General features: G+C 46.0%; 1 protein-coding gene across 3 annotated transcripts in view; it reads right to left on the bottom strand.

Moving 5' to 3' along the window:
• The window catches only part of LOC120954772 (nephrin-like), an 85,570-nt gene that overhangs the window by 58,594 nt on the left and 10,841 nt on the right, over positions 1-16,135 (bottom strand). For all 3 annotated transcript variants that reach the window (XM_049609390.1, XM_049609388.1, XM_049609389.1), the window contains exon 3: positions 6,755-7,378. In XM_049609390.1, the coding sequence (XP_049465347.1) occupies positions 6,755-6,851 (97 nt within the window). In that variant the 5' untranslated portion in view covers positions 6,852-7,378. The remainder of the gene's footprint in view (positions 1-6,754; positions 7,379-16,135) is intronic.

The following is a 16,135-nucleotide window of genomic DNA, read 5'->3' as shown; positions in this document are numbered from 1 at the left end:
GTTTGTTAGACTTATAACTATAACTTTCCATGTCTGTTGGTGCTCTGATCGCATTTACAAAGTTATTCAAAAGTTATTATTTACTCAAGCTTATGTAGTTGCACGTATTCTACTCTACCCCCAGAAAGAAGTTATCAAGTTCAAACCCCACTGTCCGATATGACTAAATATATCACATATGTAATCGTGCGTTAGATAATCGATCGATACCACAAACTGAAAGATAGCATTACAGCTTTGGGTAACATTTCTTGAGGCACAGAATGGTCTTTCGGGTGCGTAGGACGTCTTCAACATTCAACGAGAACCCGGTCCAAATGTCAGGACGATGAAAAATGCATGATGATACAGACGGGAAATTAAAACCTGCAATGACGTGTTGGAGCTTCATAGGAAAAGGGTCCTTAAAAGGAAAGTATAATAACACATTTGGTCACAACAACACCATCGCTAAGAACACCAGTAACCTTCAGCAAAAATACTTCAGAAAGTGCATGTTGATACAGAAGGTAATTATATTCTGCGATTCAATTTGAAAACGTTCTGGTTCAGAGAAATCAGACAAAACCTCCCAAGCGCCCAAAGCTTCCTGGTAGTATGAATAAGTTACTTGTTGTACGTTACACCTGGCGAACCTAAAAACGTCGGAATTCTTTAGAATCGGAAGATTTCCACTGTTTGATACAGTCGGAGTCTGAGAAATATTGTGATGTTAAATAACATTTTCTGGTTAAAATTTAAACGCTTCGTCCGCACTCAAACGACCTTACACAAATAAAGATGTTAACACATACTCTAGCAACTGCTTTTTTTTCTCGAATCGCGCACAACTCAACGGTGCTACGGAACTGGTGGAAACACTATGCCCAACACAAATATCAATCAACAAACAACACACATGTGCTTCGCCTTCCGCCCCCCAAAACAACAAACCTACATAAATATGTGAGGGAGTAGTTGTCGGGGCTCGAAAAAAAAAGTGGAGCCAATTCTTTCGAAACGAGGTGCTTCATTAAAATTTGCCCGGGCTCCCCCCCGAAATAAAGGCACGCGTAGGCTTTGCCGCGCGATCGAAACAATCTACGAAATGGAGCGGCGGGAGAAGCGCAGGCAGATGAAAAATGATGTTGCAAGCAAAGCAAAAAAAAAAAGTCAGCAAAAGTCATAAGAGCGCCGAGTCACATTAATTTGCAGAAGCTTTTAAAAGAAATAACTAGACGATTGGCGGGGACCCGGTGTTTGGGGTGTTATCATTGGCATGGGGACGGGACTGGGGCTGTTTCTGTACCGCCGTGCTGGGGCGTGGTGCAGGAAGGAAGGAGGGCAAAGTTGAACGAGGTCAACGTTAGCTGAGCTTTATCCGGTACTTCGTTTGTTCTACCGCGCCCCCAGGGCGCCCGCCAGCCCTCACTCACCGTTGCCCGCGGGCGACTGTTTGCCTAATGAAGATATCATTCTTAAGGCGCGGAGAGGCGGGACTGGTGCAGCGTCTCCCGGGAGCTTCTTAGACGGCTTAGATGGAAACACAGAGAGCATAAACAGACACACACACACAGAGACAGACAACACCAAACAAAAAAGTGACAGATACGCGCAGCGCCTGCTTGCTGACTGACGGAGTATCGTGTTGCAGCGCTGCGAACGCGGCCGCCGAAGCCGTCCCATCAACCTTCAGCGGTGGTAATGAATTCTGACTCCCCGGCAAAGATCCAGCAGGCGATGGAGTTCGTACGTACGTACGCTTCCCATTTGCGCAAAGTTTTGTTCACGCGAAGCGCGTCTCTCTCGCTCGCTCTCGTTTGCGCTACTGTCACACAGCACTCCGGCATCCCGGTCACGGGACCAAATGAAACGCACGCGACCGATACTGGTTCCGCGTGTCATCCGCTGCCGCGTAGTGCGAAGGTTAATGGGAAAGTTTGTCATGTACTATTAGGCTGTTTTCCGAGTACGGATTGCAGAAAGATGAAAGTTTTGCTCACCGATGGCACATGTGTTTGTGTGTGTGCGCATAAGCCACGGTGTACGCGTCTTTCTGCTAAATTCGATCCAATTTCGGCGGAAAGATGTTTTATACATCTTTTCTCCGATGTTCGGAGTGATGTTTGCCCTCGCCGAGAATGACTTTTGAGAACTTGTTCTCTTTCGCTGATGCGTGGCGATGCTGTTTCAATGTCAATGTGTGGCGTCGTGCTTTTATCCCTGCCTCCAAAAGACAGCGCCGCGTATCGATCGCGAAAGCGCGGAGAAAACATTAACGTTGAAAATGATGATGCCGATTAGCATACTATTTCACGGCGCGAGCTCGGTAGAATTGTGCGAGGAAAATGGAAAATACTGTGGTTGCGCGAAGAAGAGCGCAAATTTATAGCGGAAAGATGAGATGAGAACAGGCAGCAGAAACATCGAAACGGCTTAAAGATGTTTGATCTGCGAAAAGGACGGTGCTGATTCAACGGAACGAATAATCGATTTTGCACATTTTCGGAAACCGTTTTCATGCAAAGTGATGTTGCCAATGTATATGCGCAGAAATTATGTTTACTTCCTGGAATTTGTGCCGAGTACAGGAGTAGCTTTAAAATAGGTTTCGGTAAGTCCAATCAATTGGCAAAATATTTAATAGACAGACTTTAACGTTTAAAAACAGACTTCAAACCATTGCAATAAATACACTTCATAAAAAATTCCATAACGCTTAGCAACTGTTTCGTACTCCACAGCTTTCCCTTTTTCCTTTCAAATTTCTTCCATGTGCGCCATATGATAAATGTTACAATCGCTTCATCGAGTGCGTGCGCTGTGAGTTATTTAAAAATTGAAGAACATAAACCATTCGCTCCTTCCCCAGTTCGTCACCCCGTCCCATTGCTTCCCTGTAGGTTAGATTGGTGTCTCGTGTCGGGTGAAAATCGGGTCAAAATTCTCGCCCACCTTGCCTGCCATGTAAAATTGGGAAATTCAAATTCCTCTCCCCTCGCCGATCTCTTCCGCCCGCCCGCCGCAATGCAAATGGTTGACAAATTTCGGCGGAAATGTTTGAGATAAATTTATTTATCTTGAGCACCCATTACGCCTTGGCAAACCGGTTGTGCATCCCACCTCGGGCTACCTCGGGTGAGTGTGTGTGTGTAAGCGTACGTTACGCAGTACGGTACGAGCGTGTGTAGTTATTACGGAGGGTGAATTAATAGGGCGAGAAACGGAAAGGAAGAAGATCCGGATTTCCAGCAGTTGTTGTGGCAATTTCCTTTCGCCATGAAACGATCCAGTCGACGTGTGGGCGTAGGGATAAGGTCGACAGGTGGGATACTACGCAGATACCAAACCTACGATCAGAGATTTCACAGTGACCTTGCGCTAAAAGTTGGGCCAACAGATGTATGGAAAGTAAATTTTGAATCGTTTCTTCCAAATTATAAAGCAAAGTGGCAGTAAATTGGCAATTTTGGAAGTCTCAAAAACAAATAATATTTAAATTTAAAAAAAACGCCAAAAAGTATGCAATCGTGACAACAAAACCACCTGGTTAAGGTCCCCATCAAGCGGGTTGGTCCCGAAACAGAAGTTCTTGGCTGAATAATACGAGAAAATGTATGTAAACTTCTCCAGATGTCCCCGCCACCAGCTACAAGCCCACAATTCAACGCCCACTCTCGTGGCGAAAGCTTACATCGGTTTGGTAGCTAACGCTTTCGCGCGCGTTTAAGCTAACGGCTTCATTTCTTGTCTAACAACGGTGTGTCCTCGCGACCGGCGCAGGATGAGGTCGCTTGTTGTATTAAGGTTAATGCTTGTACCCGACCGCAGAAAGCAACGCCTAATGGGTGGCGGGCGGTGCTGGTGAAAAATCAACCAGAAACTCATTTCCTCACCCCCGCACCAACAGCAACTAGCAATGGAAGGTTACAGATGGCAAGTTTGGTGCGAGATTGGAGCGACGGAAGCGTGCGCTGGGAGAAGCGGGAGCGGATCCGTGCCACCGGATGTGATTACAACAAAAGATTAATTCGTTATGTGTGATTTATGCCGTAGCGTGTGCGTATTGTGCTGCTGCTGCTGATATCCACGAATCCACGCGGCCACCGGCGCACAATACCCATCTGTAAGCGAGAGCATTCCTTCGCCCAAATGCTTGCGGTGGTAACAGTTGGCGCCAGAAGCGAGCGAGACGTGCAGCAACGCAGAGAGTGTGTGCGATTGTGTGGAGGGATGGATTCTTTCGGTAAAGATTTCCACCACCAAAAACCACGTGAACTTTTCCGCCCGATGGTGCTGCAAGAAGAAGAAGAAGAAGCTGGAATGGGCAGGATGATATTGTTGCCAGGGTTGCGTGGCTCAGATCTTGGAGGTCTGCGGGTGTGTACAGAGGGGACACAAGGAGGATATTAAAAGTTTAATTTATCGTGTTACAAAAGCCACGATGAATGCTACGATTGCAACGATGCTGAAGATGGAATTGTGGCAGGCAGATGGAATCATGGATTACAGCAACTGGCATTCGTCAAACAGGTGCTCGGTGGGTCGGAAGGTCGGTGGGTCGAAGCAGTTGTTGGGGGGAGAGAATGCAAGACCAATTGTGTTGACTGGTTGTTGAGATTAGAAAAAGTATTCCAGCACACGAACGTACACTCACACACTGAGCTTCAAGCGAATGATTGGAATTAAATCCGACACATACACCCCAAACCAGTCCTGTTGGATGTACTTCTCTCTCTGTTTCTCTCGCTTGTACAACTGTGGCTCCATCTGCACAGAAAACACCGCTAACAACGTGTAAGACAGCACGAACCGTGTGGACAAGTTTTCTATCCATCTTCCGCCCTCTTGTCGACACAGAAACAGAAAAAAAACCCAAAGAAAACCACGGTAGGCATTCTTTATTTAGTTTTAATGTTATGTGTTGCCACCACCACTGTCACTCAAAGGCGGCACAAAGCGGTCGGAGCCTTCTTGACGTCGGAGCTCCCATCCATCCCGGGGGTCAAAAACTTGCTGATCTCTCACTCTCGGAGCGCTCTCGGGGCGCAGGTTGGTTGACTGTCGTCACAAAATAGTGCGCCCTGCTCGTATACAGCCAGCTAAAGTATTGCAGCACGCAGTTGTAGGGTTGAGGACAGGCGAAGAACGTAGCTGGATGCTCTTAGCTGAATTAGGTAGCAGCAAACCAAACCAACCGACGGGGACCATTGTTGGAAAGTTTCACTTTTCGCAAACGGAGCAAAGCATTGCTGGACGTAAAACCATGCCAGTTTCAACGGGGTGGCCAGCATAACCAACCCACCGAATCCCCCACCGAACGCTGGCACCAGGTGATGTGGCTCCAACGTGTAATGGATACACACCGAAGGCATCCAAAACCTTCAAGAACTCAGCTCATCAAGGAGTTCATTAATTTTACCAACTTTATGGTGTGCAGAGTACCCACAATGGGGGAGGGGTGGTGTCTCGGGTTGGAGTTTGTCGGCTTCGCTCGCACGGAGTCATGAGGAGTTCGAGCAAGAGTTCGCCGGGATGGATGGTTGGACGAAAACGTGGGGAACAGCACAGCAACACACACACACAAAACCATCGCCATCGGTATTGTGTTTGAGCCGGTGCCACTTGAAAAGACATTTTCTAAAGAGCATAATCTCATAATCATTGACAAAGTGGCGTGCAATGGTTTGCGGCAGGTGCAGGCAGGTGTCGTGGGCCAGGGTGGGGCTGATTTTTCTGACCTTCTTGCCGACGTGCGAGCCGGCGTAAAAATGGCCCCACCGACGCGCTCGGGTTTTGTCACTTTGGACCGGTTCACGGGGTGGCATCTGAAGGCACCTCTTTGTAGCAGCCTTCGCCTTCACACCAATTAAGTGGTAAATAGCTGGTCGGCAGTACCTGGGTGAACGCTGGCCTATTCAGTGCACACTTTTCATAGCACATTTGCTAAAGTTCAACTGTTTTCACAAATGGACAAAAAAAAGGAGTGAAGGCGTTGAATGAAAATGAGCCGTCTGTTTTTTCTTTTATTTTTGGAATGGTATTCAGCGCGTTCTTAAGCTGACAGAGCACACACACACTCATATATATACACCAAAAGGTAAAGTAGAAAGTATCATGAATCATGGTGGCTTGATGACACTTCCGACAGTGTCGGCAATGATTTCCGCTTCTTGCTTTCCATGAGAGTTTGGGTTTTGTGTTGTGCAATCCTTGAATTTGTTTACAATTCCTCCATGAACTTGGGGTGCTTTGTGTGTATTCTTTAAATTAAAAATGATCTAAAGTCTCTAACATAAACCATTATGTTGTTCATTTACCAGTAGTATGCTCATTTTGCTTTGAAATAAGCTCACACCCAGCCGGTAACGGCTACTCTGGCAAGCAAATTGCATAACTCTAGGCGTTTTTTTGTTAAAACATACCTGAAGGCAGCTAAATCTGCTTTGTTCCTAAAATACCTGTTTTGTACTAAACCATGTAAACAATAACCAACAGTGTAACGCAATTATGGAGTATAATAGCGCCGCACAGCCTGGCCGGACCCGATTTGTTGTAATTTTCCCACGCTGGGGTTATTAAAATTTAACGCAACGCATTATGCTGTCCCGGCGTTAAATCAGCGCTTCAAACAAGATAACGATTCTGGGAAGGGAAACACATTTGCCTGTCCAGCCTGAACACCATCGGGACAGCAAGATTCTAGAGGCAACACACAAACAAAAAAGATCTCCAACAAAATGGTAATATGGTGCAATACTGCCTGTTGACTTACCGTGTTTGTCCTTTTCGTGCATCGATTTTCCATCTATTAAATTTATAATTAGCACCAATTTCCACCACAGCACGCGTACGAAACCGTCGGTTTTCATGTTTTCTTTTTTGTTGTTTCCCAACGCTTCTGCCTGATGCTATCTTAGGGTCACGCTGGTTGGGATGGCTCGCAGCGCTCTTTCTCTATATCTCTCCTTTGCTCGGCCTGCCTTTTCCTCGAAACGCAGGCTGTGTCCAGTTGGACGGGTGAGTGTGGATCTTTTTTAGGCTGTTGTTTTGCCGCTTGCGACACAATCTGTGCGACAAGCACCTATGGGCGATCTGACGCACAACCTGGCCGGACCCAATCTGTTGCCCCGGCCTTGGGCAGTGTGCGATGCGGGTGATGAATCCGGTCGATGCTCAATTTAATGACGTCGGTGGCGATGATGTCGATGCTGGTGCTGGCTGATGATGGTGATGATGATTCGGCGCGTCAACATATCCCACCGGAACCGACGCAGCGTTCGCTCCATTTCCTCACCGACCGACGGACGGAGCAGAGCGGACCATTGCCACGGCTACGGGCCTTTAATGGGGTGGCTGACGTTTTTGCCGCTGCAATACTGACGACTGTCCAGGTTACCTGCGGATAGAGAATAGTATCAAGATGGATGCGGTTAGTTTTGGGACTGGTTACATCGTTCGTTCTGTTTTGTGTTTGCATCCCTTCAATTGCTCCCGTTTGCAACGACTGGAGTGAAACTGCTGCAGCAGTCGGAAAAGCAAAATCGCGACGGCGCCGTATGCGAGCAAAAGATCGAGCCCGAGCCGCTGCCAAATGACGTCAGCAATTGGGCGTACAGCAGGGATGCGGCGAACAAGATACACCGTGTGTGTGTGTGCACAATTTCGTTCCGACCCTGCGAATGGATTGGGGTGGATGGATCGCTGGCTGGTGTCGTCTACAAATGGTTCGGCAGTTGCAGTGTCGCTGCCAAAGAATGGTCCTGCACTTGAAGCGTGCAGCTTGCAGGCAATGGTGCTTGCCGAGCCAAGCTTCCCTTACATTGCAAACCCGAGCACAAAATGGTTGCGCTGATGGAATGTTGTCGCGGTTGAAGCGGCACATTTGCTGCATTTGGCGGACGGCGGCGAAATGAAGTGGTGGTGATATGGGAAACACTTTTATTAAAACCGCCACGCGCTCCAGCACCGACCGCACCAAACTGCATCGCCAATCCGGTGGCAGTGGGCGGTAGCTGGCGGTGGTAGCAAATTTATTCATAACGACATTTGACAATAGAGGCAGCGAGCGAGCGCATCACCAACGAGATACGAGAATAACCGACTTCTCATATATGTGTGGTAGTGATCGGTGTGCGGAGTGGAACGCAGCAGTGCACCGGAGTGTAAAGTCTTTGGTAGCAGCGGTTGTAGATTACATAAAATTGGCGAACAGCAAGCATGTTGGGGAATATTTACATTGCGAAAAGCGAGAGCTTTTCTAACTCGAATGGGTTATGTATGTTGTTTAGTTTTTAATTAAAGATTTCCATGCGCTTTATTGTTTGCCGAAAGTGATAGTTTGTTGTCGGGTGGGAAACAATTGATTGTTAAGCTTACGCAGACATACGTGTATTTTCTCAGTTTTTTTAATATTTGAGCTTATAGTATAGACTTTACTACAAGTTAAATTCTTGATTGAATTCAATTTAAAACAAACAACAGTGAAATACAGCACTTATTGTTATGAAATAGGTAATGATATAATTTGCATACCTTTTGGCGTAGTACACTCATCGTAGAATTCAAGTCACTCAGTGTACAAACTACACAACCCGACGCTGATGTCTCATAAATAATATGCAAAACTATTTTGACGTGAATTATAGTGCAGATTGTCAACAGTAGGGAGGGCAATTAGCTACACAATTAAAAAGTAAATACGGTACTGCGGATTGCATGCATTGAGGCGTTTTGTCATGCAGCTTGACTAATTGCCGTAAAATTGTGTTAAACTGAGGGTTGCATCCGTTTAAGCAAACGATGTGGAGAATGCAAGTCGATGAAAACGATAAAAAAAATGCCATAACAGAAGAATTTAGAAACATTCCAAGGAGATTTCTCAAAATAAAACAAAATGAAATTCCATTTGTATCCCATAAAGTGCACATTGTATGGAATGTGTTTTAAAACATATCTGTTTTGTGATAATTGAAGCATTTTTTACCGTCATATGATCACACTCAACTCCTTGCAAAGTAAGCATCATACGTTGGCGATAGACGATAGCAAAATAGAAGCCTGTTAATTAAAACATTGCACTTGAACAATTTCTTCTCAGCTCGTTATACGATACACGCTGGTGTTGTCGGTGTCTGTTTGTTTGCTTGTTTCATCCTCCCATCGCTCTGTCCATTATGGTAGAGGCTAATCATGGTGTGATGTATCCTGGCATGTCTACCTAGAAGCTCGATGAAACCCAAGATGTTCCTTCAATACTTCCCATCAGCCATACTCGGCCTGTTGGGTTCTGGTTCAATGCCAGCTCATAAAGGTATCGATTATTTCCACACCGCATCTGCACACTGGCGGTGAGTTTCGAATCGATATGCAAGGTGCAAGGGCAGTTAAATCGGTAGTAAATATTGGTTTCCTCAAGCCCCTTTACTCACCGCAGACATACACAAACACACACACACATACACAAACGAAGAGCAAAGAGCTTCAGCAAGGTCAACATACAAACAGCGGAGGAGTTCCATCCCTGCCAAGACGTGGTCAGGCTGCAATAAATATCATTGAAACTGCAACCAATCGTGCGAGGCGTTCTAACATTTAAAACTCTGGAACTCTGGAAAAGATCATGCGCAAAAAAGAACAAAAGCATGCACAGGCTAACCGCTCACATAAATTTGGAGCTTTTTTTTTGCTTCTCACCGACAAAACCCTGCTTGCTGACCTCGTGTCGGTGCGGTTTGGGACGATTTTTCATCAATTTATGGATGAAATTATATTTTAATCCAAAACTAATTTACATGCACATGCGAAATCAATTGCACGCAAGTGCATGATTGCAATAATACACTGCAGAGCAAAGGGGCTCACAGCAGGGATGTGGTACAATCAAGTACAATCGAGAGAAGAGAAAATATGCACAACGAACAAAACAAAAAATACGTCCGATCCGGACAACCAATAATCAGCCATTTGTAGAGTGAAGCTGCTACACACATCGATGAAGCGCCGTCATGAAAAAATGGGGCAAAAAATTACGGGATGATCCAACAACGGACACAGAAGCTACACGTTCTCGAAAGCTGATTGTTGGACAACATCAGCAACAACAATAGCCACAAAAAACGAACAACTCCGGCGGGTGCCTTTTTACATCCTCAGCACCATCCAGCAGGGAGACGGATGGACAAAGGCTTGATTATGTGTACGGTGCGCATTAAATCATTATTTCATTATTTTCATGAATTGAAAATTTACTCATTATGCGAACTCGACCATGTGTATGATTCCGTGCTGTGGCACAAAATCGAATTCCCAGGCCATCGACCGATGCCAATGGGAACGGAAGCCGAATAGTGACCATTTGCACTTACACACACAGACACACAGACACACGGACAGATAGAGTTATACAAACCGAGCGGATGTGGATGGATAAGGGATGATCGGGTTTTTTCGAGGCCGGTAATTGTGATTGGTCTCGCTGAGTTGTCCATCGTTCATTGTCGCTCACGGGTTGATTAAAATGAGCGACAATAAAATAAAAGAAATAGCAACAACAACAACAAAAACCCAACTACAACTGTAAACACTGATGGTGAGGATATAAGAGTTTTTTTGTATTTTATTTTATTTGTTATTGCTGTCCTCCATCCTTTTTTTGCTGCCAATTTCGTTAGTCAGTTGCCAGTCGAAAGGGCAAAGTTGTAACGTACCAATTAGAACTGTTTCGTATGTGCATGTGTGTATGTTTGTGTGGCGTGTAGAGTACAACACACAAAAAAAATGTTGAAAACAGGAGGTTGCACTGTAAAATAAATACAATCGCCGGAATAGCTGGCAGCATTGTTTGATTGTTCGATTGGCTGCCGCCAAGTCGTATGACCGGATATTGAAACAGAAAGAGCGAGAGAGAGTTTATTTGCAGCTCGTTAATTGACAGCACCTTTTACTAGCAAAACATTTCTGCAAAAGCTGTTGTATAATTAGTTAATTAACAAAACAACTCAAAAGCTGTTTGTCATCAGAAGTGCTCGATTTAAATCATTTTAAACCCCCCTAAAAGTATGCAATTTTCATTACAAACGTCACTTACGTTCTATCGAAGTGCCGTTTTTACGCCCTAATGCTAATAGTCATTCCTAAAACTAATGCTTTTAACACCATAGTAACCACTGTCGCGACACTACCTTGAACATAACACATAAAAGCACCATTTTCAAATCCGGACAGCTTCTCGTCATTTTATGCTTCCCATTGTTCCACTTATCAACGGATTCCTCGAAATTGCAACATATTCCCAGCGAAATGTTCAATTCATGTACCCGAGAAACATCAGCACGATTCGTTCCTCGGTAAGCATTGAGCATTTAGCACGTTTTTCCCTCCATTTTGTTACTCCCATTGCTGGCCCAAGCGTTGTGGGCACATAATTTCAACTGCGGCTCTATTTATTTCGCTTTTAATTCCATGAACACCAGCAACCATTCGACATCAAATATTTACCATTTTGCATGAAATCGGAAGCCGCTAGCGACCTGAATAGATCTTGCCAGAATTGTGCCCAAAGAACCACTTCTCGGTACAGCGTCAGGACGCTCGCGATGAGAGAATTCCCGCAACAACAAAAAAGCGGCGAATTGAACCAAGCAGCGAATGGTATTTAGTTTGCAGCAGTAGCGAGCGGAAAAGGCACATCAACAAGAAAAAGCAGACGAAAAATACAGCCCCTCCATTAAAAGGGAGTGCTATTAGTAGGGAATAATGCGCTTTCGGGGTCACACACCGGTTCGAACGTAATGCTTGCAGGAGACGGAAACCCACAGGGGCCATTGGGTTCAAACACACACCATCACCGTTGCCCTCTCATTTGTCGCTTTCGAAGGCTGTATGCATTCCTTTAATCGGTTCGTTGCGGTTCACTCATTTGGTCAAATAATGGCTGTGAGAGAGTGCCACCATTGTTTTTTTTTTTTTGTTCTTGTGTCTTCACCTAACCGAACCAGCACCGAAACCAGATCGTGTCCGAGTTCATTTGCCAGGTAGCATTTAAATATTCCGGGCTCCGAGGTGGCAGGGGCCAAGAAACGAACGTACGTATGTGTGTGTGCTCGCTCGATGACCTTCCGCCATCAGGTTCTCGACCATCCGGAAATTGCCAGCCATTCTTTTGTCCGACACCATATTCCTGGATTAATTTCCTTCGCTCGTGGGCACCGAGCGAAAGGTGCAATTTGAAGTTTGCCAGCTTTACGGAGGTTTGGCGTGGGGGAAGCGGAGCTGGAGGTGCAATGGTAATTGTAAATCATAATGAACCACACCTACGTGACCCGCCGTGTGGCACGTCCGAATATTGGGCCACTCGATCGGCAAGGGGATGGCAGGGGGCAATCAACACACGAGGGTAAAAAACGCTCCTCCAATTCCAATTCCTAGGGAGCAAGAGAGGACTAAACGTAGCTTCGAGTGGTTTGCCTGCAGAGGGCGCGCTCTTCCCGTTTAAAATAGCGCCATCTAGCGCAGCGACGGCAATACCACCTCACCCCACTCCACCTCACCTCCCTCAAGTTGCAAGACCCAACGCGAACGTGGAGAGGGATTAATTTCCATTACAATCGAACGGTGCAAGTGCATCCTTCGGGCATATCAATTACCGTGGCGAGGGAAATACCTGCCGGCCGTTTCAGCGACGCGGCGGGAGAATAGGGGCAGTGTTTTCGAGGTGGCCGGATATGCACAGCATGACGGTCGACTGCGTGCCGTCACGGGCGATTAGTTCGCTGTACGGCTTAGAATTCATCATTGGTTTCTCCTGTTTTTCGTGTCCTCGCCCCAGAACGGTGCCAGACGGTGTTGTTGCCCGCGTGTTCCCCGGAGAGTCTGGTCTCACGCTGTCTGTATCTGTGTGTATGTGTTTGTGACTATAAAAGGGACCCGCAGGGTGCCTATTGATTGACGCTCTCGTGTTCTCTCTTACCCACTCTCTATTCCAGACTTTATCCAGCGGCTACATCCTTCATGGTTCGCAGCGCACTGGAGCGCGTACCAGAATGGACCAACCTCGGAAGCTTTGAAGCCGATTGGAGCACACTGGAGCGCTGGATCGATCGGAACGGACGGAAATAGCCGGCACACGCACCCTGCACGTTTTAGCTAAAGTGGTGGTAATTTATTTTTTCCTTCCCGCACGAGCGCCAAGCTGCATCCCCTCGATGGGTAAGGACACGGAACAGCGATTATTGCCTGCTACGGTATCAACAACCTGCCTGTTCCCAGTCGCTCTCGACTCGTTCGGTTCAGAGACGCGACCAGAGGACGGGTTGGTCGATTAGTCTCCAAAAATTGTTCCAATCCATTGTATTAGAAACGTTCTTGTGCTTCATTTTTTTCCCTCTTTCCCTCTTCGTTTCTACGTCATAACCGATTCGTATCAACAGTTTGTTGCGTTGCGAACTTTAAAGCGTCCCATGCAACGGTCGTTAGCATAACGGTGTGGAGGGTAGGGGCCTTTTTTGCTTCTGCTAAAGCATTAGCTATTTATGGTTCCATCAGGGTGTGTGATTTTTCAAACAGTTTCTTCAGCAATCGAGTGCTTTTCGCACACGATCGGTCTGCTGTTTCCTGGAAGCTTTAAAATAACCAAACGCTGGATGGAATGTCCAGCCCTGGCCGACTTAGCACGCAATAAACTTTGCAATCTGCTAATGTAGCAGCTTACCAGCACTAATCCCTTAATCGGCTTAGTTAATATTTGTGCCTGCGTTGTTGCATACGCTTCGCCACAAAGCATCAAAGTTAACTTCAGTTGTTTTTTTTACTGTCGAATGCATAAAAATGCAGCTTAAAGCGATGCGACTTTGATTTGGAGTTTGTGTTCGATTTTGAAAAGCGTGCGTTATCCGCTTAGGTCATTAATAAGGGAAGGGAAAACGGGACTCTATTGAATGCAAAAAAAAAAACCTGCCAATGTATTTATGACTAACAATGGAATGAACAGCAGGATGTAAAAATGTTCCAAACCAACCTTATAGCCAGTAAACAAGTTAAGAAGCTTCCAGTTTCCCTTTGCTAAACAACGCCAACCAAAGCAAACCATTCGCACGTACAAAAGTTTTCCTGCCCGTTGCGTTACCTTATTTGGCCATTTCTCTTTGCAAAGTAGCAACTCCGCAAAAATAAAAAAAATGGCATGCCACCACGTGCACGTGCCACGGTTGTTTGTTCTACTGTGACAGACGCACAGCATAAAATCTTCAAAATCAATTTTTGCCCACCTTCTGGAAAGGAAAGGCGCGGGCTTCCCGGAAAAACGCGCCTTGGTGCGTTGGCAAAAGGTTGGCAACGGGCACCGGTGTTTTCGCCCGCCCCGCAATTTCGACGGCGGCAACCATTAGTGATATTATTGTTATAACTTTGCATTTTGTTAGCGCCGATGCGTGAAGGACGTAATAATAATTGGAAACGAGCGAAACGAAACGAATGGTAGCCGTAATGATTGCGGCACGGCGCTTGGGGTGATGGTAATGATGGTAGTTGGTAGTGGTGGTGGTGGTGGTGGTGGTGATGGTGGTGAAAAATGAATCTTTTTCGAGGTTGTACTGCGGCGAGATAGAGAAATGATTTTATCGATCGGACGTTTTTCTGCTTCCTGGACAAACACGGCGAGAAGTTTAGTAGTAAGGAATAGGGCGATTAGCTGTTGCGGGTAGATGTTTTAAACCTTGAAATTGAAATAATACTAATTCATAATTTTTTTAACGAGATAAATGTTGATCGAATATTTTTTAATAATAAGAGATATATTTTCCTTATATCATGCATAAACCTGAACCTTATTCAGGAAATTTGAAATTATTGCCTGCCATAAAGATTTAAAAATTTATCAGCACAAAACTCATGAAATGCCTCGAAATGATTGTCTGTTATGAAAATTGCATAAGTCTAGGCGTTTTTGTACAACAATTTAGTACTACGTACAAAAAGCGCCTTTGGGTATGCAATGTTAAGAACGAAATCGACCCAATTGCAGAAACGAATGCAGTAAAACGACTAAAGCTTCGAAATAAATCACGAATGTCTGATTGCTGCTATCCAGCATCGCTGAAATGTTGAATCATGCCTTTTCAAATTCCCTTTTTTGCCATTCGAATCTTTCAATCGCTTTCCTATTGCCACTATAAACCATTCTGCGTTAGTGATTTCCGATTTCAGTTTCTACTAGCACGCCGTCCTGAAACCAACACACACACACTCTCTCTATCTCTCTGCTAATCTCCCAATACTGGAAAACGAGTTCACGATTGCTTGAATCATTAATTAGCTATCCTTCTCGTCCAGAAATACGCCACAGCACATACCCCCGGAGCAGTGATTTTCATCCCATTTCCCGTAAGACCAGCAAACTAAGCCCGTTGACCGCAGCGCAGCAGAGCGAACCTACGCCGGTGCTATTATGATCGATCAAATTCTGCCAAATCAGTGCCCACACCGTATTTCGTGGACCGCAAATAACGACAGAAGTAATCATCATAAAAAATCGAAGCAGCCTGCCTGGGCCACCGGCCACCACACTGTCAAGTCGACAGCAGTTTGGAGCTATTTTCCACCTACTTTCGCTCGAAATCATCATCCTACGATTAAGGATTTCTCGTCTCCGATCGGTCTCTTTCTTGCCAGGACGTTCGATGCCCACACGTTGGGAAAGGTTGTGTTAGGTCATTTTCGCTGTACTTTGCCGACTGGCGATGTGTCCTTGATGGCAGCGAGCCAAAGCGAGCTTCTCCGCTGGTCCTAGCGGGTGGCGACACACTCGATCCGGGGACCGTCGCATTTTCGGTACCGGGTCCGACCAATTTCGTTCGATATTTAATGGACCATTGGCTCGGAAAAGGTTTAATAAATATTTCCGCCGAACTCTGCCTGCCTGGGATGGCAGGTAGGAGGGCAAGGCCACCGCACAGCTCCATCACTAGCCAGGCCAGAACGTGCCCCAGCGGCCAAAGCCCTTCTCGCAAAAGGGGTTACGGGCGCCCTGGGTTTAGGGGGCCAGCCTGCGGGAAGGCATACGGTTTTAAAGGACATCACGACGGAACGGGGCAAACTGTGGCAACCAAACGAAACCAAAAAAAAACCGGCAAAAACACAACAACAACGAACGGAACGA

The sequence above is a fragment of the Anopheles coluzzii genome, chromosome 3, assembly GCF_943734685.1.
Source record: "Anopheles coluzzii chromosome 3, AcolN3, whole genome shotgun sequence".
NCBI lineage: Eukaryota > Metazoa > Arthropoda > Insecta > Diptera > Culicidae > Anopheles > Anopheles coluzzii.
Note: the sequence above shows the minus strand (reverse complement) of the source record. Positions and strands in the feature narration are given on the sequence as shown.